We start from the raw sequence: 22,340 nt of genomic DNA, 5'->3' as shown, positions 1-22,340 counted from the left end.
GAATTCTCCCTGATAAGTAGCGATAGAAGAGAGTCAGGATTTCAAGCTATGCCGAGGTTTATTTGATTTCAAAACTGCCTTCTTGAGCGTTGGGAAAAATGCGTCAGTAATTGACCGCCACGTTATCGCCTTGCCTTTCCTCTTTCTTTTTATAAGTGGTCATCACGAGGGAAAGGTTGTTGGTTTCGCCTCTATAACAAAGTCATCAAGTAATAAATTTCCATCTGAGACTCCCATTCTTCGAAGTAAGGTTATAAGCCCGTTGGTTTCCGCAGGCGTGAAGGATTCCGGGTCACCGGCGGAGACGGAAGAGGAAGCCGAGGACGCCCACCCCACAGCTGAGAGGAGCACCAACGCCTCCTCCTCCCCTGGCCGCCGGGTGAGTGTTTTAAACCTCGATCACACTTTGGTGAAAGTGGTCGGCGCCTACGGCGAATCAGATTTTCGCCGTAGAGAGTAGCCAGACAAATCGCCAATATCGTACGTACCTCGCCAGTTTGCATTATAAACAGCTTTATACCTATCATTAGTGGTGTTCCATAGGGCTCTGTCCTATCACCCACTCTCTTCTTGTTATTCATCAGTGATCTTTCCATAACAAACTGCCCTGTCCACTCATACGCTGACGACTCCACTCTGCATTATTCAACTTCTTTCAACAGAAAACCCTAGCTCTCAACAGGAATTACAAGACTCCAGACTGGAGGCTGCAGAACGCTTAACCTCAGACCTTCCTATCATTTCTGATTGAGGTAAAAGGAGCCTTGTGTCTTTCAATGACTCAAAAACCCAATTTTTCCACCTATCAACTCGACTCAATCTTCCAAACACCTATCCCCTATTCTTCAACAACACCCAGCTGTTACCTTCTTCAACACTAAACATCCTCGGTCTATCCTTAACTCAAAATCTGAACTGGAAACTTCACATCTCTTCCCTCACTAAATCAGCTTCCTCTAGGTTGGGCGTTCTGCATCGTCGCCACCAGTTCTTCTACCCCGCATAGTTGCTGTCCATATACAGAGAGCTTGTCCGCCCTCGTATGAAGCACCGTTGCGAGATTATCGTACTCATAACATTGCATTTATCTGTTTCTGACCCATAACTACTGCCAATAAACACCAATAATTAACCATTTTAACGATAACTATAAATGCAGCCACTTATTGGGGTGGAGGAGACCGTTTTTGCGTGGGAAATAGGCAAACATAAGAGGCCGAGCACGACAGTCTGGCAACGTTGGTATGAAGTATGCATCTCACGTGTGGGGGGGGGCTCCACTCACACAACTCTCTTGGACAGAGTGGAGTCTAAGGCTCTTCGTCTCATCAGCTCTTCTCCTTTTACTGATAGTCTTCTACCTCTTATTAAATTCCACCGCCATGTTGGCTCTCTCTCTTTATCTTCTATCGATATTTCTACTCTAGCTCATCTCTATACTGTCCAAAACCCTTATGCAAGAGTCAAACAGCATCTTCACTCTTTCATCCCTTACACTGGTTAACTCTGGAACAGCCTTCCTTCGTCTGCATTTCCTCCTGCCTATGACTTGACCTCCTTCAAGAAGAGTGCATCAAGACACCTCTCCACCCGATACTGACCACTCTTTTGGCCACTCTTACTTTTGTCTATTATGGGAGCGATGAGTAGCGGGCTTTTTTTCTGCGCTGTTTTTGTTGCCCTTAAGCCGTCTCCTTTGTTTAAAAAAAGGAAATATTTACTTCTTATCTCATAAATCTTTGAGTCTTGAATGTTATTAATTTTGTTAATAATCCTTTCGGCCTTTGTGAGCTGTTTATTGTCTGTAAGCTGGATCTTGGCCGATCTTCGTGTAGTGATTCAGTGTTTCGTGTCTGTAAATGTTTCTCATTGCGTGCGAGTCCAAAGCTTTATTTTGTGTCTGCTGTAATGTTAACTGGTCGCTTCTGCTTGTTGTGATGAGTGGCACTGAGGGATATTGCATGGCGGGGATCATAAAGGTTTCCTAGGATGAGTTGTGGTGGTTGTTGGGCGGCTCCCTGGCCCGCACAGGTCTGTCAGGGCGTATTCTTCCTTCCGTCTCTGTCTCTGTCTCATGTGTTCCTTCACCGTACAGTGTGCCGTGCCGTCTATAGCAATATTGTGTTTCTTCCCTGTGGTATTGTTTTGAATATGTTCTTATTTGTTTTGGTTTTCAATTCATTTTATAGTTGTATCTTTTCGCTGTCACTGACGGTTCGGTGCGCCATAAACTGCCTCGAGTTGCCGGGACGCGCTACAGTGTGCGTGGTGTTGTCCGCATGTTGTGCACGTACACATCATGGCGCTGGGTGTGGCGAGGCTGCCTCATGGAGGGTGTGGGATGGCGGTGGGTTATTATTTTTCCACACTGACTATTCCCGCCATCAGACCCTATATGACGCGCGTCTTACTTGGTCCGTTGATTACCTTTTTCAAAGTTTATTATTTTTTTTCTTCTCCCAAATGTGTTAGTCACTAGTGTCCAGTATTTCTTACTCATTTTATTCTTTCATATTCCATTTGCTGTCCCTCTAATTTTTCCCGCTTGACACAGGCGCGGCGCTGGGCCCAGCTGATGGGCGGGCCGATGTGGTACCAGGGCGACACCAGGTTCGTGGAGTTGGTGCTCGTGGCGGACCATTCGTTCTTCGTTTCTCACGGCGACCAGACACGATCCCGCTGCAAGGCCATCGTCAACATTGTCAACGCGGTGAGTGTTTGTGTCAAGACTGAAGGAAACACACACACACACACACACACACACACACACACACACACACACACACACACACACACACACACACACACACACACTTGTGGCGATGTCTTCATGAGCCACAAGTGTGTGTGTGTGTGTGTGTGACCTTGGTGATGTCACATCACCGAGGTCAGACATGGGTCACGGCGATCCGTAGAACAGCCCCGGGTCAGCCTTTTGGCTCTCCTCCCTTCCCCCTCCTCTCATTATAAAATAAACATCGCAAAGAACTTTTATGTGGCATTACGTTTAATCATGGTGATAGACAGTGAGAGTGCAGTGTGTGTGGTGCCGTGAGGACATTGAGGAGTAGCAGTGGCCGAGCGTATCGCCGACGAGGCTTTCCATCCCGTCCCTGCTGACACCCCGAGGACCCTTGGTATACCAGCCCGTCCATCCTGCTGCTGGGAGAAGTCTGTACAGGTGCAGTGCAGTGTTGGGGCCTCGTCACTCAGGTGGGGCAAAATGCACGCCGCTCACCACAAGGCTGTGCAGATGTTCCCACGGCAAACTACTGTCAGTTGAACAGAAGAGAGAAGCAAATTTGATGCTTGAATCTAAACTAACACTCAGCCACGACTGGTGAGATACTGGATATTCTTAGTAGCCCGGAATAATAATGGGAGGGCGTGAGCAATCATTTCTCATGCGCCGTCTGGCCAATCTCCACGTAGTTAATTAAACTAAAGGAAAAAGGAATTTTGGAATTAAAAGCAATAATTACTACAACTAAGGGGGACTTTGAAAAGTTTACGAGAATTATGAAAAATTTACTTGAGAAAATTTCAGTATATGAATACCTTAACCTAAGGATTACTTGATATACGGGAAGAATAATCTAGGTGCCCAATCGGACGCCCCAGATAACCATGGAAAAGACTACACATTTAAAGCAAAATTTTGGGGATGATTTGCGGGCGTTAGTGTGTGGCAGGGCCAATAAACAGCAGTGCAAAGCAAGACGAGTCAAGCCAGACCCAAGTGACAGACGAGAAGCGGCTCACTTAGTTCACAGTACACTATATTATGTGAACATACACTTGAGTATTAACAAGAGGAGGGATTAGGATTACACGTAATATTTGAGGGGGGGAGGACAAGCAAGCGCGGCGCTCATACCTAACTGACAGACGAGAAGCGATTGACTCGGGTAAGTGCACTAAGGGGCGACGGGCAGCGTTAGAACTGAGATGTCTGAATGCATGGCTGGGAGGGAGGCGGGAATATTAAATCATAATGTCTTAGACACTATTGAGTATTGCAAATAACAGAGAACTGGGAAGAGGGGGACGGTAACAATTTAAGTAATAACTCTGGTGACAAAGAATTTAAGGCACAAAAACAAATTTGATTTACCTAAGGAAGATATCGTCAAAGAGCAACGACAAACGGGACATGCTTCTCTTAGCGGTTTTGGAGGAGGAGGAAGGAAGGGGGGGAGGAATTATGTGACGGGTGCATGTTGGACTTGCCTGGCTTGCCCGACTAACGTTAATACATACATGTTTTTCCTTTAAAATAAACTGGCCTGTTTTCCGGGCACCACACATCATGTCACCGCTAAGCCCAAAATCTGAGTGACCGCCGATACCGCCTCTACCTGCACCCCCGCCATCAACTATCATCTGACAGAGCATTTTGACCTTTGGATGACCTGGGACTTGCACCCGCCACCCGGAAGATGTTCTTCCCGCCCCCTCGCGCACCACCACACTGCACTCCACCACCTCACCTCTCCCCTCCTTCAACCATCATCACAACATTTCCACAGATAATCTAGACCCCCCACCCCCACCCCATGCCCCTTTAATTTTGTACTTATATTTCGACAATGTATTCATAATATGTAAATTTTCAGCTTAACGGCTGCAATTACTAAATAAACTGATTATCATTATTACACACACAAACACACACACACACACACACATACACACACGCGCGCGCGCGGGTCGCATGAATGTCAGCACTCTGCCGTAGGAGGCAATATGGAGACCTTTAAGTCTCCCTTCTCCCCGAGGCCGCAGTTTACCTGTCAGCAGAGGCAGAGATATGATTCTAAGAGTTGTGACACTTGCAGTCAAGTGGAACAAAAATTAATGACAAAGTCAACAAAAGGACAGTAAGATATTGTCTTCTATCATGTACAAGATGAATTCAAGTAGAAAGGTATATATTCTACAATAGGCATAACATCTCACGCCTGCGATGTATCTATTTCTTTTATATTTTTTTATATTTCGTATTTTTCCTTAGTGTATGAAAAAGAAACACATATATTTGATTAGTATTGGTCACCAGGTGTACCGTCCGCTGGGCGTGGTAGTGGTGCTGAGCCACCTGGAGGTGTGGGAACACGGTGACAAGATACCCGTCACGGAGAACTACTCACAGAACCTCAACCTTTTCAAAACATATCGCAAGAAGATGCTGGAGGAGGAACCCGACTACAACAACGACAACACCATGCTGCTCACGTGAGTCCGGTGCTCAGCGCCCATTGTTCCTGGCAGTTGTAGCATTAGTGATTGTTGTGATAGTCGTTGCAGCAGTGCAAGTAATGGCAGCAGTAGTAGTTGAGGTAGAAAGAGCAGTGGGCTCTCTGTCGCTATGCCTGAAGCGAAGAATTTGCAACCAGTACTTTTTCCTCGTCATGATGTATAGATCAAAGACTGGACAATGGCCAAATCTCTGGAAAGGAATATTAGAAGATCCCAACGAAGTATGGAGAGATCAGGGCTGGACACCATTTTAACGAATACGAAATACTGCAAATGGATCTCAAAACTGACAAAAGTAGATGGCATAAGAAAGGCAACTAATATCAAGATATGCAATATTAAGGACACATATGGAGGAGAGAGGACACTAGACGAACAAAAAGAGATGCTGGGAAATAATTGATATAAAAAGACCAATCTGAAGGCAACTCAGCAGATTATGTGATGCCATAAAGACGTTTACGGAAAGTCTACAACGAAACTGGAAACAAGGCGCCCAGGGCAGAAACACGTGGAAATACCTGGCTGAGGCTTGACCCTGCAGGTCTATGATACTTGCAGCGGCTGCCAGTGATGATGTTTCTTCATAACATGTTACATAATTATCATAATTTTTTAACATTTATTATTATTATTATTATTATTATTATTATTATTATTATTATTATTATTATTATTATTATTATTATTATTATTATTATTATTATTATTATTATTATTATTATTATTATTATTATTATTATTGTTAAAATTAGTATCAGCAATAGTATTAGTATTATTAGTATCAGTATTAGTATCATTATTATTATTATTGTTATTATTATTATTATCATTATTATTATTATTATTATTATTATTATTATTATTATTATTATTATTATTATTATTATTATTATTATTATTATTATTATTATTATTATTATTATTATTATTATTATTATTATCATTGTTATTATTTTCTTATTATTATTATTATTATTATTATTATTATTATTATTATTATTATTAGTGGTAGTAGTAGTAGTAGTAGTAGTAGTAGTAGTAGTAGTAGTAGTAGTAGTAGTAGTAGTAGTAGAATGGCAGCAGGGAACCTCCAAGTTTGTGCGGGGCAGCAGGCAGGAGGAGAAGCAGCAGTCCATGCCATGCGGGAGATATTCGACCACGTGGAGTGCGAAGCAGTGCTTCTTGCTGACGCCAAAAATGCCTTCAACACAATAAATAGAAAGACTATGATACACAACATTAAAACCAAGTGCCCTAGCTTAGCTATGTATGTCGAAAATACCTATACATACCCGACCGACTTATACATAAATAGCCACAGTGGAAAAGTGAAAGTGTTAAAATCGTCTGAGGGAACAACACAAGGTGACCCAATAGTCATGGCTATGTACGCCCTGGGCCTATCAGTCCTCCAAAATGAAATCGCGTTCGCAGAAACACGGGTGAAACAGGTGGCTTATGCGGATGACCGCTCAGGTGCTGGTAAAATCTCAGACTTAAAAGGGTGGTGGGACACTGTGAACACCGCCGGCCCTGAGATAGGATACATTCCTAACGCCACCAAGTCTGTCCTTATTGTCAAACCTGAACATTATGACCGTGCCGCAGAAACTTTTAGAGGAAGTGGCGTCATTGTGACAAAAGACGGACAACGACACTTAGGTGAAGTGATCGGGACAAAGGTATATAAGAAGGAGTACGTAGGAGACAAAGTAGCTGAATGGGTGAAGGAAATAGAAGCTTTGTCTGCCATTGCCAAGACTGAGCCACACGCTGCCTATTCAGCGTACACCCACGGCATCCAACATCGGTGGACGTTCCTGATGCGCACCATCCCCGGCATCAGTCGACTCCTCCGACCACTGGAAAATGCCGTCAAGAATGTATTCTTGCCGGCGCTGGTGAAATCTCATGCTTTGGGGAAGGAGGAGAGGGATATGCTAGCACTTCCCCCAAGACAGGGTGGGATGGGGATCACCAACCCTGAGAAGCTGGCTGATAAGGAGAACCAAAACTCCATCAGCCTTACCAGGTCACTCATCAACAGGATCATCGCTCAGGAGGCAGAGGGCGAGATAGACCAAACAGAAATAAGAGAAATTAAAAGAAAAATCTCAGAAGAAAGGCAACAGACCCAAAAAGACGAGCTGGACTGTCCTACACACCACCTGTCCACAGAAATGGGTAGAAAAATACACACAGCACAGGAGGCAGGCGCCTCTAACTGGCTAACGTAATTGCCAATCAGAGCAAAGGGCTTCAGCCTCAACAAACAAGAATTTGTCGAAGCCGTTGCTCTGAGATATGGCTGGCCGATTGAGGGACTGCCTGATCTCTGTGCTTGTGGATCACCAAATGATGTCACCCACACCATGACATGTAAAAAAGGAGGCTTCGTCTGTATTCGACACGATGAAGTGAGGGATCTGACAGCCAGCATGCTCGGGGAGGTATGCCAAGACGTCACTACTGAGCCGGCACTGCTTCCCTTGGACGGCGAACACCTTCGGTACAGGACAGCCAATACCTCACAGGAGGCACGGGTTGATGTAAGTGCCCGCGGATTCTGGGCGCGCGGACAGCGGGCGTTCATGGACATCCGCATATTCGACCCGATGGCTGCCCGTCACCGTGAGCTGCCCCTGGAAGCCGCCCACCACAGGAACGAGCAGGAGAAGACAAGGGCATACGGTGAAAGAATCCAGCATGTGGATCAGGGCAGCTTCACCCCCCTCGTTTTCACCACATCCGGCGGGATGGGTCCCAGGGCCCAATGCTTCTACGCACGCCTCGCGAAACTAATCTCAGAAAAGAAGCATCAGCCAAGGAGCCACGTTGTCGTCTGGATGAGGTGTCGCCTCTCGTTCTCCCTGCTCAGGTCGGCCATCCTATTATTCAGGGGCACCAGACACTCTGGCCCAAAAGCCACCAACATCACCAATATGGACTATGAAGCCACAGTGGTGGAGAGTGACATTAAGGTGGGTCGGGAGTGACTTGAGTAGGGAAGGAAAGGGGGATCTGGACGTAATAGATGATAGGTGATTTAGTGCTAGGTAGTATTAGTGATATGGTTGGATGCCACAGTCATTAGCGAACAGAGCTGGGGCTAATGACCTCCAAGCCATGGAGCCCTCCATGATTATGTGTCGGGAAAATAAACATGGGTGGAGGTATCATTTATGTAGTAGTAGTAGTAGTAGTAGTAGTAGTAGTAGTAGTAGTAGTAGTAGTAGCAGCAGTCATAATGACCAACGACTTGGAAACCCGGTGCCCATACAATCCTCAGAGGGCACCACCCAGGGGGACCCAGTGGCCATGGCAATGTTTGCCCTGGGAATGATGAAGCTGCAGGAAATCATCCGCCATGAAAACACCAACGTCAAACAGTTGGCGTATGCGGATGACCTCACCGGGGTAGGAAAGTCTGCAGACCTCAGGAAATGCTGGGACCTCGTTAATGAACACGGCCCTAACATCCCAACGCCACGAAGTCTGTGGTGATTGTAAAACCAGAGGCATACGATCGGGCCAAAACAGCATTCCAGGGCAGTAACGTGAAACTGTCAGTGACTGGAGAAAGACACCTCGGGGCAGCCATTGGAACAGCTGAATACAGAACCGAATATGTGAAAACAGCTGTAAAGCGCTGGGAGTCCGAACTGCAGAGACTGAGCGAGATCGCCAGAACAGAGCCGCAGGCAGCCTACGCAGCATTTACGTACGGTGTCAAGCATAAATGGAACTACCTCATGAGGACAGTTCCTGATGTTGCTCCGTTACTAAAACCTCTGGAAGATGCTATCAGAAACACCTTCATACCGGCGATAGCAAATGGGAGATGTCTCAGTGACCAGGAGAGAAGATTGCTGGAGTTGCCGCCAAGAATGGGTGGGCTCGGCATCACCAACCCGCAAAATCTGGCTGAGTCTGAATTCGGGAACTCAATCCGAATCACAGCCTCCTTGACCGGATATATTACCAATCAAAATGAAAGGGGAGAAGACAACCCTCAAGGTATCAGGTCACTAAGGAATGAAATCTCCATAAACAGAGAAGGAAAACAGAGAGACACTCTGAGTGACCTAATGAGAGACCTCCCAGAAGACACAAGGAGGAGGACAGATATTGCACAGGAAGTGGGCGCTTCAAACTGGCTAACCACACTACCTATCAGGGCAAAAAGCTTCAACTTAAACAAAAAAGAATTTACTGATGCCCTTGCCCTCAGGTATGGCTGGCCAGTGGATGGGCTCCCAAACATGTGTAACTGTGGCTCACCCTTCAACCAAAATCATGCCATGACATGCAAGAGAGGAGGTTTCGTCTGCATGAGACATGATGAAGTGAGAGACGTAACAGCTCAGATGCTGAAAGAAGTCTGCCACGACGGGACTGTGGAACCCATGCTGCTCCCTCTGCAAGGCGAACACCTCGCCAGACGCACCGCTAATGTTTCGAACGAAGCACGAGTGGATGTTAGCGCCTGAGGGTTTTGGACTCTTGGACAAAGGGCATATTTTGACATAAGGATCTTTGATCCCATGGCCCATTGCCACAGAGACCTGACCCTTGATGCAGCCCACAGAAGAAACGAACAAGAGAAGAACAGAGCATATGAAGAAAGAATACAGAATGTGGACCAGGGCTCCTTCACCCCGGTAGTATTCACGACGGCAGGAGGGATGGGACCAAGGGCGCAGAGCTTCTACGCAAGACTCGCCGAAACACTGGCGGATAAGAAACAGCAGCCAAGAAGCAGTGTGATCGCCTGGATGAGATACAGGCTGTCCTTCTCCCTCCTGAGGTCAGCCTTGGTCTGCCTGAGAGGAACCAGGTCACCTGCACCCAAAACCACCCGCATTGCTGACCTGGACTTTGAGGCGACGGTGGTTGATAGTCGTATCAACCACAAGCTCTGTTAGCTTAAAAATAAAATGTTTAGTAAAGTTTGTAATATTAAATAAAGATGGTTGTCGGCCACAGTCATTGGCGGGGTGGGGCCAATGAATTGCTTTGTGAAAGGATATGAGAGAATATACCGCTCACAACGCAACTCTAATAGATGGAGGCCAGTAATAGTAGATAGGTATTATTATTATTATTATTATTATTATTATTATTATTATTATTATTATTATTATTATTATTATTATTATTATTATTGTTATTATTAATATTATTATTATTATTATTATTATTATTATTATTATTATTATTATTATTATTATTATTATTATTATTATTATTATTATTATTATTATTATTATTATTATTATCATTATTATTATTATTATTATTATTACTATTATTATTATTATTATTATTATTATTATTATTATTATTATTATTATTATTATTATTATTATTATTATTATTATTATTATTATTATTATTATCGTTATTATTATTATTATTATTATTATTATTATTATTATTATTATTATTATTATTATTATTATTATTATTATTATTATTATTATTATTATTATTATCATTAGTAGTAGTAGTAGTAGTAGTAGTAGTAGTAGTAGTAGTAGTAGTAGTAGTAGTGTTATTATTATTATTATTATTATTATTATTATTATTATTAATATTATTATTATTATTATTATTATTATTATTATTATTATTATTATTATTATTATTATTATTATTATTATTATTATTATTATTATTATTATTATTATTATTATTATTATTATTATTATTATTATTATTATTATTATTATTATTATTATTATTATTATTATTATTATTATTATTATCATTATTATTATTATTATTATTATTATTATTATTATTATTGTTATTATTATTATTATTATTATTATTATTATTATTATTGTTATTATTATTATCATTATTATTATTATTATTATTATTATTATTATTATTATTATTATTATTATTATTATTATTATTATTATTATCATTATTATTATTATTATTATCATTATTCATTTCTTAGTATTGTTATCACCAGTGTCACCATAAGTACTACAGTTGTTAAAAACACCATTTATTATTACGATTAATTTATTATATTTTGTATATTATATGACACCGTATTTATATTTTATATTATTGCTATTATAAGTATTATTGTTATTCCTATTGTAAGTTGTTATTATTATATTTATTATAGTCTTCCATTTCATCTGTCCACCAACAAAGCGTGAATTTTGATAGATGTGGCACCTGCGCAATTTCTAGTTCGTGAATACGTGAAAATCAAATGTTGTGATAGACATTCAAGCTTATTTTTCAATAATATATTTGTATTTTTCTGCATACAAAAATCAATTCAGTCATTTGCATCGATAATCTAATCTAACATACAAGCACATGAAAAGACAAGCTGTTTGTGTCAAATTCCAGTCACATGATACTCGAACGATCTTTTTTTTTTTTTTTTTAATTTATTGACTGATAGCTCATTTCAGGTATATTAAAAGACATCAGGCTCTGCAAGTGCATATAAAGGATATCTTAATAATTTACTGCAAGTAAATAATGATTAATACTAGGCTACCCATGTTGTTCACATGCAACACATCAAAATTCCTAATGTATAGACACTTGCAGAGTCGGATGTCACTTTATGTACCTGAATGAGATGAAAGGGTATGAATCGTTCGAGTATGATCAGACTATACTGTTCCATATACAAATTGTTCTTTCGTGTGCTTATATGGTAGATTATCGATACAAATCGGCACGTTTGCGGTTCATATAAAAAGACTTGACGTTCTTTTGTATACACAAACATTCGAATATAACACTGAATATATAAAGCTGATCTTCACGCAATCACGAACTAACAATGCGCAGGTGCTACATCTACTTTCGCTAGTGGACAGACAGAATGAAACGGACTATATTATCCTTACTAATACAGTGAATCCTTCGTTTCTGTCGCAGGACCGTTGACTTCAACAGCAACACCGTCGGTTTTGCTGTCGTCTCCGGAATGTGCGGGTGAGCAGAGCCACAGATAGACCCTGGCTATACCCTCCTCCCTCCCCCCCCCCCAAACGTTTATTGACAAGATTATGCCTGCAAAACAGCTTAAATGTAAAGTACAAAAAAGAGAATAAAAATATTGAGCATAGAGAAGGGAAAATCTCTCAAGCCATGTTGACGAAAGGGCCACTTTCCCTTCATCCGTAAATTGCCTTTACATGGCTTTGCTTCTCCCCACAGCATCGCATTGTCCACGGGCGTGGTGCAGGACAAACCACAACAGCACGTGGGCGTCACGGCCTTCACCCTGGCACACGAAATGGGACACAACTTTGGCATGAAACACGATGAGGAGCAGGAGGACTCGTGTCATTGTAGATCCTGCATCATGAGTGGCCAGGGCAGGTGAGGCAAGGCGTGGCGCCTCACTTTTTCGCTCACTCATGAACTTTTCTAGCATATTCACATCTGACAAAACCTTAGCCATGAATGCTATTTTTTTTTTTTTTTTACTTAACTAGTCCTCTAACTTTGATGTAGTAATGATTTCACCACAGAGGCAAAGACTTCACGCGGCAGCCATGACACTCCCAGGTCACATGCTCCATTTCTTCTCCAACATCAGTTACAAGTACAAGCCCCACACCTCCTGGAGCTCTTGTAGCAGGAAGGTGATCGAAGGGAGTCTGAACTCCGTAACCTACCAGTGCCTGAGGAACGTGCCGGAGCGTATGTTCCCGATCAGCAGCTGCGGCGACGGAGTGGTGGACGCCGGCGAGCAGTGCGACTGTGGCCCCGCGGAGTTCTGCGACAACCCGTGCTGCGTCGCCAAAACCTGCAAGTTTGCCGTCAACGCTTCTTGCGCCTCTGGTCCCTGTTGCGACATAAAGGTACGATGTTCCTGCTATATCGTAAGTTCACACTGTGAGTGAGGTGTGGCAAGAATGTGCTGGTGTTTCATAACTTTACACTTTGATGTGTGGAGCCACGTAGATGTGTCAAAGGTATGTCAAGGGTGTGTCAAGGGTAGGTGGGGTCTTTTGCAGACGTGTCAGCCCAAATCTGCGGGTATAGTGTGCCGCGCGGCCTTCACGGAGTGTGACTTGCCCGAGTTTTGTTCTGGCGACTCCCAGTTCTGCCCCGAGGACGTCAACAAGAGGGACGGGGCGCCCTGCAACAACGGACAGGTATACGCTGTGACAGTCATAGTGTGTGTAGCTGTAGGGAGTTACTGCATCAACCATTCTGGGCCTCTCAAACACTTAGAATTTGCAATGAAACAGTGAGACAGATGTGAATATAAAGTTCATGCTTGAAAATATACTCAAATCGCAGTATTATTCTGTGTACTCAGTATTACTTATTACTCGATATTACTCTACGACAAAATTTCATGTAAACGTCAATCGATCTTTTCATTCTCCTGTCACGTTTTAACTGCTCCTCGCTGCCTAGGGTCACTGCTACGAGGCGAAGTGCGGCAGCCATCAGGACCTGTGCCACCGCGTGTGGGGACAGAGTGCCAGAGTGGCAGACCCTGTGTGCTACTCAGAACTTAATAAACGAGGAGGATCGAACGGCAACTGTGGTTTTAAAGGGGAGGGCAAAACTGATCTGCTCCCGTGTGCCGACGGGTAAGAGACGAGGGAACACTCACAGGCCAAGTTCTCACCACCGATTTTCATGTCACCAGCAGAAAACTACTCACGCATCAATCAAAGCTACTGTATAATAAGTCAAAGCATCTATATGCATTTTCTTGGCATGCGGTGACCTTAATGATTTGATGCAGTAAAAAAAACTCATTCTTCTTTTCGGCAGAGACGAACGCTGTGGTTCCCTCCAATGCCTGGTGGAGCCGGGCACGGAACCGAAACGGCTCGGTGCAGCTTATAACTATGGGACTTACACTCCTCGCACTTTTCCAAGAGCTAGCTGTTCCTATATCGTCTCCTCCGACACCCTCCGCCCCAGCTACTGGCTCACACCTGACGGAGCACAGTGCGGAAAAAATATGGTTTGTGCAACACCAGTAAACATACTTGTTTTCTTTCATCTTTTATGTAACGTTTTCTTTTGAAGATTCTTATACTTTTTCCTCAGTCCCGTTATTGGTTGTCCAAAACGAACCGCTTTTCAACGTAATTATTTTTTCGCTGGTCCACGCAGCTTCACTTATGGTTTTCCACAGATGTGCTTGAAGCAGAAGTGTGTGCGCATGCCCGAGCCCGCCGGCGACTGCCGCGGCGGATGCTCGGATCGCGGCGTGTGCAACAGCCGCAACCACTGCCACTGCGATCCCGGGTTCGCGCCGCCAGACTGCTCCAAGGAGGGCTCGGGAGGTTCCATCGACAGTAACAAGATTGGACGCGATCGATGTAAGTATTATGTCAGAATATCGATCAAACCAATTGAATAACGAAAGCATTCTGATATAATGTCAATTTTCATTGTCATAAAGCTAATTACTGTTTTGAATCTACAGACAAAGACCCGTTGTGGGAGACGATCTTCATCATGTCTTTGATTCTCTTGGGGATCGCCATCGCCATCTTTTGTCTGTGGAGTCACATCCGCCGATGGTGGGAGACAGGTGGCCGCGGCAAAATTTGTCCCTGCTGCGCCCGCTGCCTTGATATCTGCTGTTGTTCTCTCATGTCACTCATCACCGACCGCCTCTTCGTCAAAAAGAATAAGGAAGACGTGTCCAAAGAGGCCCAAGACGAGTATGAGCGAGACAGGATGATCTGCCAGGTAGATCTTGACATCAAGGACCAACAGCCCAAGACCAAATCCTGGGGCGTAGCCAGCGAGATGCTTGTAACGGAGGTCACAACCACGACACCAAAGAACTCGCCAGACTACAGGAGAAAAATCCTGCTTCCCTCTAATCACTCTGACTGTCATTCCAAGACAGTAGAAATTCCTAACCGTCCGACGTATATGCAGTCTGTCTCTGTGGACTCTGGCTGTGTCTCAGATGGGGACGACACCACCGTGAAGGATCCTTTTGGCTCACAGATGTCGATGAAAAGTTTGCTGAACTTATTTAAAAATTTTGGTTCTCGGAGCCCTTCCTCAGCCCCCGAGGAAGAAAACGCGCCGCCCAAGACGTACGAGCGGCAGCGATCCATGCCGCTGAGTCGCTTTGTGGTTGACCCACTGGCAGGGAGCCGCCGCTCTCGTCAAGGTACTCCCCCGCCGAACCACCTGAAGTCGGAGTGGCGTCGCTCCATCTCTATGGACACAAAGACCAACCCCTCAGATTGCCCAGGAGGTAAGCCATTCCCGCCACAGCCACCCACGGGGAAGCTTTCTAAGGGTATTAGTAGCTTGACTCAAACGTGTAGATCAACGGAGCAGAATATGGCCACGACAAGGGATGGGCGCTCAGATGACAACGGGCAAGGCACGCCCATCCCCGAAGAACAGAAATCCCTAAGGCCGGCACCTGCTCGTCCACCCCCAGCTGCGCCTTCTACCACACCGTCCCCCACATCAAAAGTGAGGAAGGTCCTGATGCCTCCAAGCAAGAAAGATTTGACATCGGTCAGTAGAAAGACACAATCAAGTAGTGAATCTTCGCCACCAAGTAACAGTTCGTCAAAAACTACACAAGAAAATATCAAGGGTCCCCCAAAACGACCAGTCCTGCCGCCAGGTAAGAGATCCCCAAAGCACTCTGGAGTCACGCCTTGTGGGTCTTCCGCACAGCGAGCTGACGGAGGTTTACATCGTCCTTCCCCGGCAGGTGGAAGAGTCAAGGACTTGGCTAAGAAATTAGAAAAGCAATAACAGTGATGCAATGGTCGGCAAACTCTACAAGCAATCCAGAGACTAGGAGTTTCAAGTCTCAACATTATAGTAGATGGAGGCAATTTGATTAAGTGGATCCCCTCTCAGACTGTAGCCTGTTCATCCACATGGCAGGCAACTCTGCTAAAATGAAGTGCGTGTCTTACAGTGGATGAAGTGTGGTAGATGGAAACTTGATGGAGGGTGGTATATACGATGTCAGGAACAAAACCGTCGGGGTCAGGATCAGAAGAATTAAGACTGTGTACTTCAGCCAATGATTCGTCGTTGTTGGCGCATGACGTCGCGTGGGAGACAGCCGTGGTAAGATCGTCTCTGATAGGACAGCGGCTCGAGTCTGCCTGTCTCTCGCTCGTCAAAAGAACTGGCTTCTCCACACTGTAAGTTTACTTTCAATATCTGTAGCTGACTTTTTTTTACAGTAAAGAAAGCAGCTCACGGACAAAAAAAAATGAGAGGAAAAAGAAAAGCACTGGAGAGTCGGAATATAGTGGATTACAACTATGATGAAAAAATCTAAAACTGACAAAAAATAAACGAGATAATTCGAGTTAAATCAACGATGGGATAGTAATGTTTATGCCATTTTTTTATTTCATACTGATTATCTTCATTAAATTATCAAGCTACTACAATAGCATTTATTGACTTATGACTGGGAAAATTTTTCTTTCTGAACATGCTGATGTTATCAAATTTCACATAGGTAAAAAACGGAGGCGTGAAGAGACAAAAAAAAAAAAAAGAGGATGCGTGAGTGGGACGTGCAAGCAGGAAAGGTTCGAGGAGAGCGAAGGGTTAAGAGAAGGTGTAGTTTGAGCACCTGTCTTCAGGACGAAAGAGAGGCCTTCCTGGGTCTGTAATTCCTCCTTCTTACGACTTGAAGACTTTCATGAGAGCATCAAGACCTCCCTGACTAATTTTACCCTCAATTTTGGCTTCTATGCCTTCCTCCTCCACTCCTCTTTTCAGTGCCTACCTCCACCTCATTCCTCTTCTACCTCTCGTTTCCTACCTACCTCTCTCCCCCCCTTTTCATCACCTCATTTTCTCCATCGCTCAGTGCCTACTTCCACCGCTTTCCTTTAATTTTTCCACTTGTCCCGTGCCTCCATACTCGTTCCTCTGGTTCACTCTCGCCATTTCAATGAAGATGCTGATGCTGCTTGTCTTGCCATGGTCCCTCACCTGGCCGCTCACCAGACACATGTATGTGTTTAGTGGACCTTGAGGTGACGTTCTTTCAAGTCACCTTCGATTGTTCTGGTATCTGAAAGTTTTGTTCGTGTTCCTTGTACGTTAGTGTGTTACATGTTTCTTTTACTGTATTACGGCAACGTTCAAAATACTTTATTTTAGGGTACCTTTGTTTTCCTTTTGGCATTTTTTTTAGCATGTTCCATTTGTTTGTAATTTAAACTGTGTTGTGTGTTTCATATAGTGTGTTACTATGTACTTGATGTTTCATTGTGTTGTTTACCTTACCCTGTACCCAGTGTATTGTGTTGCGTCAATGTGCTGTGTCAATATATTATTCTTGTGTGCTGTATGTTGCATTGTATTGCTTGTCCAAATGTTTCAATTATGTGGCTCGTTTCCCACTATAAAACCTATCCTAGCGTTATATCTGAGTGTATTGTGTCTTCGAGCATTGTGTCGAAGAGTTTTACATCGTCCTTCCCCGGCAGGTGGAAGATTGTGTTACGTTTCCCACTGTTGTGTATCTCACTGTTGTACATCTCGGTGCATGGCGCCTCAGTATGTTGTGTGTTCAAGAATGCTGTGCGTCCAGTGTGCTGCACGCTTCACGGTGGCCAGAGAATCACGTGCTCGTAGGTCAAGGGAGTCCTAACCTCTCGTCGTGGCGGGAGGGACGGGCAGGTCCACGAGAAACAGTAGTGACGCATCACATTGTTACCTGTTTGCTTGCTGCACATCAAAGAGGCGACTAATAAAACCCTCAATGGGAGAGAAAGGTGCTGTTTCATGATTCTAATTATGTATTGTATAATAATTCAGATTTATTTTGTCTACCTTTTAAAAGATAAAGGTGGGTGAAAAAGCTATAGCTGCGCGTGGCTGCGGTACTCATCTCCTATCCGTTGGCCCTTTCATCCTGTGGTAGGTAATAAACAATTACCCAGGTGTGGCGTCTATCTCGCACCCTTGATTTGGTTTGTCCCATCCCGATCTGCGCATGCGCGGGCTTTGCTATTTTGTCCATTTCGTTCACTGCACTGTCTTCTAATAGCTTATACTAAGATTACCTTTGATCTTATGATTGTCCTTCTGTCTCATGAGAGTTTTCTTATGACGGAAGGCCAGATTTATGGGATACTCTCCATTCAATAGTATAGCTGAGCTACGGTCCTATACGGGGTCCATGACAGCCTTGAATTTGTCTTTTTTTCATGAAAACTAGCATAAGATCAAAGGTAAGGTTAATATAAGCTACTGAAAGACAGTGCAGTAAATGAAATGGACAAAATAGCAAAGTTCACGCATTCGCAGATCAGGATGGGACAAACCAAATCAAGGGTACAAGACTAGACGCCACACCGTGACACGGGCCAATGTAAAATTCGGGATTGCCACAGTTTACCTTCCCCAGGTTTCCCCACGTAGTCATTTATCGACCAGCCCGAAAGGGAGAATGAACAGGAGGACGGGTGAGCTGCACGTCTATTGCCCGGGCCGAGATTCGAACCGGGCCCGCGGAGTGGTAGCCAGGCACGCTGACCACTAGACCACGGAGGCGCCTTAAGGTAGCCAAATTTTGTGGTAGCGGCGTAAAACGGACAAGGATTGCAGATACATTGAGCTTTTTTTTTTTATACAACAACAGAGTCGGCTCAAGGGCAACAAAAAGTGTAGAAAAAAAGACCGCTACTTGCCGCTCCCACACCAGAAGATAGTATAAAGTGGCCAAAAGAGAGGTCAATTTCGGGTGGAGAGGTGTCTTGATGCAATCTTCTTGAAAGAGGTCAAGTTATAGGCAGGAGGATACACAGACGAAGGAAGGCTGCTCCAGAGTTTACCAGTGTAAGGGATGAAAGAGTGAAGATGCTGGTTAACTCTTGCATAAGGGGTTTGGAGAGTATAGGGATGGGCTAGAGTGGACAGTCGAGTGCAGCAGGACCGCGGGAGGGGGGGAGGCATGCAGTTAGCAAGTTCAGAAGAGCAGTCATGCGTGAAAATATCGATAGAAGATAGAAAGAGAGACAACATGGCGGCGGAAAGGTAGAAGACTATCCTTAAGAGGAGGAGAGCTGATGAGACGAAGAGCCTTATACTCCACTCTGTCCAGGAGAGCTGTGTGAGTGGAGCCCCCCCACACGTGAGATGCATACTCCATACATGGGCGGACAAGGCCCCTATATATAGACAGCAACTGTGCTGGGGAGAAGAACTGGCGGAGACGATACAGAACGCCCAACCTCGAGGAAGCTGATTTAGTGAGAGAGGAGATGTGAGATTTCCAGTTGAGATTTTGAGCTAAGGATATGTTGAAGAAGGTGACAACTGAGTGTTATCGAAGAAGAGGGGATAGGTGTTTGGAAGATTGTGTCGAGTTGATAGGTGAAGAAATTGGGTTTTTGTGGCATTGAAGGACACAAGGTTCCTTTTACCCCAATCGGAAATGATAGCAAGGTCTGAGGTTAAGCGTTTTGCAGCCTCCAGTCTGGAGTCTTGTAATTCCTGTTGAGAAGGTTTTCTGTTGAAAAAAGTTGAATAATGCAGAGTGGAGTCGTCAGCGTATGAATGGATAGGACAGTTTGTTATGGAAAGAAGATCATTGATGAATAACAGGAAGAGAGCGGGTGATAGAACAGAGCCCTGTGGAACACCACTGTTGACAGGTTTAGGGGAAGAACAGTGACCGCTACCACAGTGGAGATAGAACGGCCGGAAAGGAAGCTGGAGATAAAGGAACAGAGAGAAGGATAGAAACAAAACAGCGTATCAGCATTTTTTTTTCTTACATAAGGCCTATAGCGCCGGTAGGCTATTCCTTAGGGCCTGATGGTCGGCCCGAGCCCGTCATGGCGCAGGCAATTGTTTATAGTGGCGCCATTATCTTTACCATTATCATTATCATTACTTTGTCAGGATGTCGCGGGGGCGTCATGACCATCCAGGCAAAGAAAGACCACATCTTTCTCACGGAGTAGTCCCCTGCCCTTCTGAGGCCCCCTGCTTGGCGCCCTCAAGGTGTCGCAGCCCCTACACAGGACGCCGCCCCTCAGATCCTTCCGCCGCTGCCACCGGACGGTCTCACACCCAGGCGGTCCCGCTCCCTGCGGCGGTGGCCGGTGAGGGAGGAGGGCGTGATTCAACGCTCCGCCATGCTCCCGAGCATGCAAACAACCCTACTAGACGCCACTAACTGGCCAAATGGCATGATTGTGAAATCCCCCACACCCGGCGAACTTGTGTCTAACGAATTAACGAGGCTTGCGCAGGTTGTGAACGGCATGGCGAGCGGCCCGGTGCTTTGCATGCCATCCCTCCCTGCGCCGCGCCCCGGCATACTCATGAGGCCGCCGGCGGTACCGATTGGTGGCGGCCGCGGCGACTCACCGTGAGAGGGTGCATACACGCCTCCAGCAGCGTGCTGAAGATTCCTCGACTTGCTGAGGCGCCGGAGGGGGTGAAGGCCAACCTAGCTAAATACATTGTATCAATTAGCAACGAAGGGTAAGGCGAATGGTGACAGAGTTAGTCACGTAACCACAAGCTCTAACTGAAATAAAAGACATTGTTTTTATTTTTAACATTATAATCATTTTTATGAACACTGAAAGTTAGTAGATTTTTTTCCTCTGTATAACAAAGCATTTATCCGATTCTAAGTAACACACCTGCCTTCAAAGTGACAACAAAATATTGCTTCAAGAATAGCCTTCGTTGTATCGGTTGGAGAGAATGCAGCCGCCTGCAAATAATGTAACTGACATTATCATCATGACTTACGAGGACCACAACAACAAGGTTAATTAGACAGTCGCGGCCAGGTGGGGCACGCCTCGCACATACCAAGAGCCACAGGCACCTGTGTCTCCCAGTCCTGCCCCGCCCCGCCCGACCACCTGCACGCCGCGGTGCAGCGCCGCGCCACGGAATACTAAACTGACGACAAGAGGGCGGTGGACGACGACCACGACGCCACGACCCTCTGAGATTTCCAAGAGTCAAGAAAAAGGGGGTTGTGGACATAGACCATCTGTCAGTCTGCCTTTTTGGTCAGGAGGTCGTGAACTGTGACGATTCTTTGATTCCAATGATAGGTATACACGGAGTAGCTACGGAAAGAGTCAAGTACTAAAATATAAAGGTGTCGATTATTTTCACGAAAAAAGATCTTTGGTGGAGAAAGACCCGCTGTTGGCTCAGTGTTCCTGTTTAATGACAGTGCTGAAGGAGAGGAGATCGATGGAGGGTAAGAAAATGCAAGGAACGAAAGTGATAAGGGAAACTGACATAGGGGAATAATTTTTCTTTCTCTTGACAGTGTTTACTCATGTCTATATTGGCCGCTGTTTGGGGGAGAGGCTCGAAGGTTCAAGGCCGCGTGAGATTCCTGACGTGACGGTTCGAACAGCCCCACCTTGACTCTTCGTTTCCATGGCTCAAAGCTCTTACTCACAAGGCAAAAGAAGATAATAATGAAGGTGAGGAAGGCGGATGAATTAAAGGGAATAATTTTGAAGATAAGGTTAAGTTACACAACTCACCATAGTTCACTTCTTCCATTCCTCCTTTTTTCTCTCTCTCCTTCCATCGCCTCCCTTCCCGGCCCCCTTGATACACAGAGGAAAGATAAGGAACAATCTCATCCCAGAACTGCTGATTCCTGCTGTCCCTTACATCACCCTCCTTCCCTGTCTCTACCTCACCTCCGCCTCCTCCCCCCTTATCCTCCATCGTGGATCTACCTCCGTCATCGTTCTCCTCTCCATCCCTCCCCTTGTTTTTCCTTCCCTCTTCGTCGACTCCATACTTTAATGTCACTGTCACTCTTGTTTTTTCATATCCATGCCTGCTCATCGAGGGGAGTAAGTTTGGGTCTATATCATTTTTTTCCCCTTAATACATTTTCACTGATACCAATTATCATCACCATCATCATCATCATCATCATCATTATATCACCCCCACCCCCTGTACGACCCTAGCCCTTCCCCTTCCATCACCCTCCCTCGGCTTCCTTCCTTATCGTCGACTTCATTATTTTTTCTCGTCATCCCACCCGACCATTCCTCCCTTCCCTTCCTCCTCCACCTCCCCCCCTCTCC

The 22,340-nt window shown here is 44.8% G+C and overlaps 1 protein-coding gene across 3 annotated transcripts in view; it reads left to right on the top strand.

The window, feature by feature from the left end:
- The window catches only part of LOC126986851 (disintegrin and metalloproteinase domain-containing protein 33-like), a 39,703-nt gene extending 22,109 nt beyond the window's left edge, over positions 1–17,594 (top strand). For all 3 annotated transcript variants that reach the window (XM_050843293.1, XM_050843295.1, XM_050843294.1), the window contains 11 exons: positions 276–379; positions 2,555–2,710; positions 5,060–5,235; positions 12,187–12,243; positions 12,469–12,633; positions 12,854–13,118; positions 13,275–13,415; positions 13,684–13,862; positions 14,050–14,245; positions 14,420–14,606; positions 14,714–17,594. In XM_050843293.1, the coding sequence (XP_050699250.1) occupies positions 276–379; positions 2,555–2,710; positions 5,060–5,235; positions 12,187–12,243; positions 12,469–12,633; positions 12,854–13,118; positions 13,275–13,415; positions 13,684–13,862; positions 14,050–14,245; positions 14,420–14,606; positions 14,714–16,023 (2,936 nt within the window). In that variant the 3' untranslated portion in view covers positions 16,024–17,594. The remainder of the gene's footprint in view (positions 1–275; positions 380–2,554; positions 2,711–5,059; positions 5,236–12,186; positions 12,244–12,468; positions 12,634–12,853; positions 13,119–13,274; positions 13,416–13,683; positions 13,863–14,049; positions 14,246–14,419; positions 14,607–14,713) is intronic.
- Positions 17,595–22,340: the final 4,746 nt, after the last annotated feature.

The sequence above is a fragment of the Eriocheir sinensis genome, chromosome 63 (genome assembly GCF_024679095.1).
Source record: "Eriocheir sinensis breed Jianghai 21 chromosome 63, ASM2467909v1, whole genome shotgun sequence".
Classification (NCBI taxonomy): Eukaryota; Metazoa; Arthropoda; class Malacostraca; order Decapoda; family Varunidae; genus Eriocheir; species Eriocheir sinensis.
The sequence above is the reverse complement of the archived record's forward strand: the minus strand, read 5'-3'. Positions and strand labels throughout refer to the sequence as shown.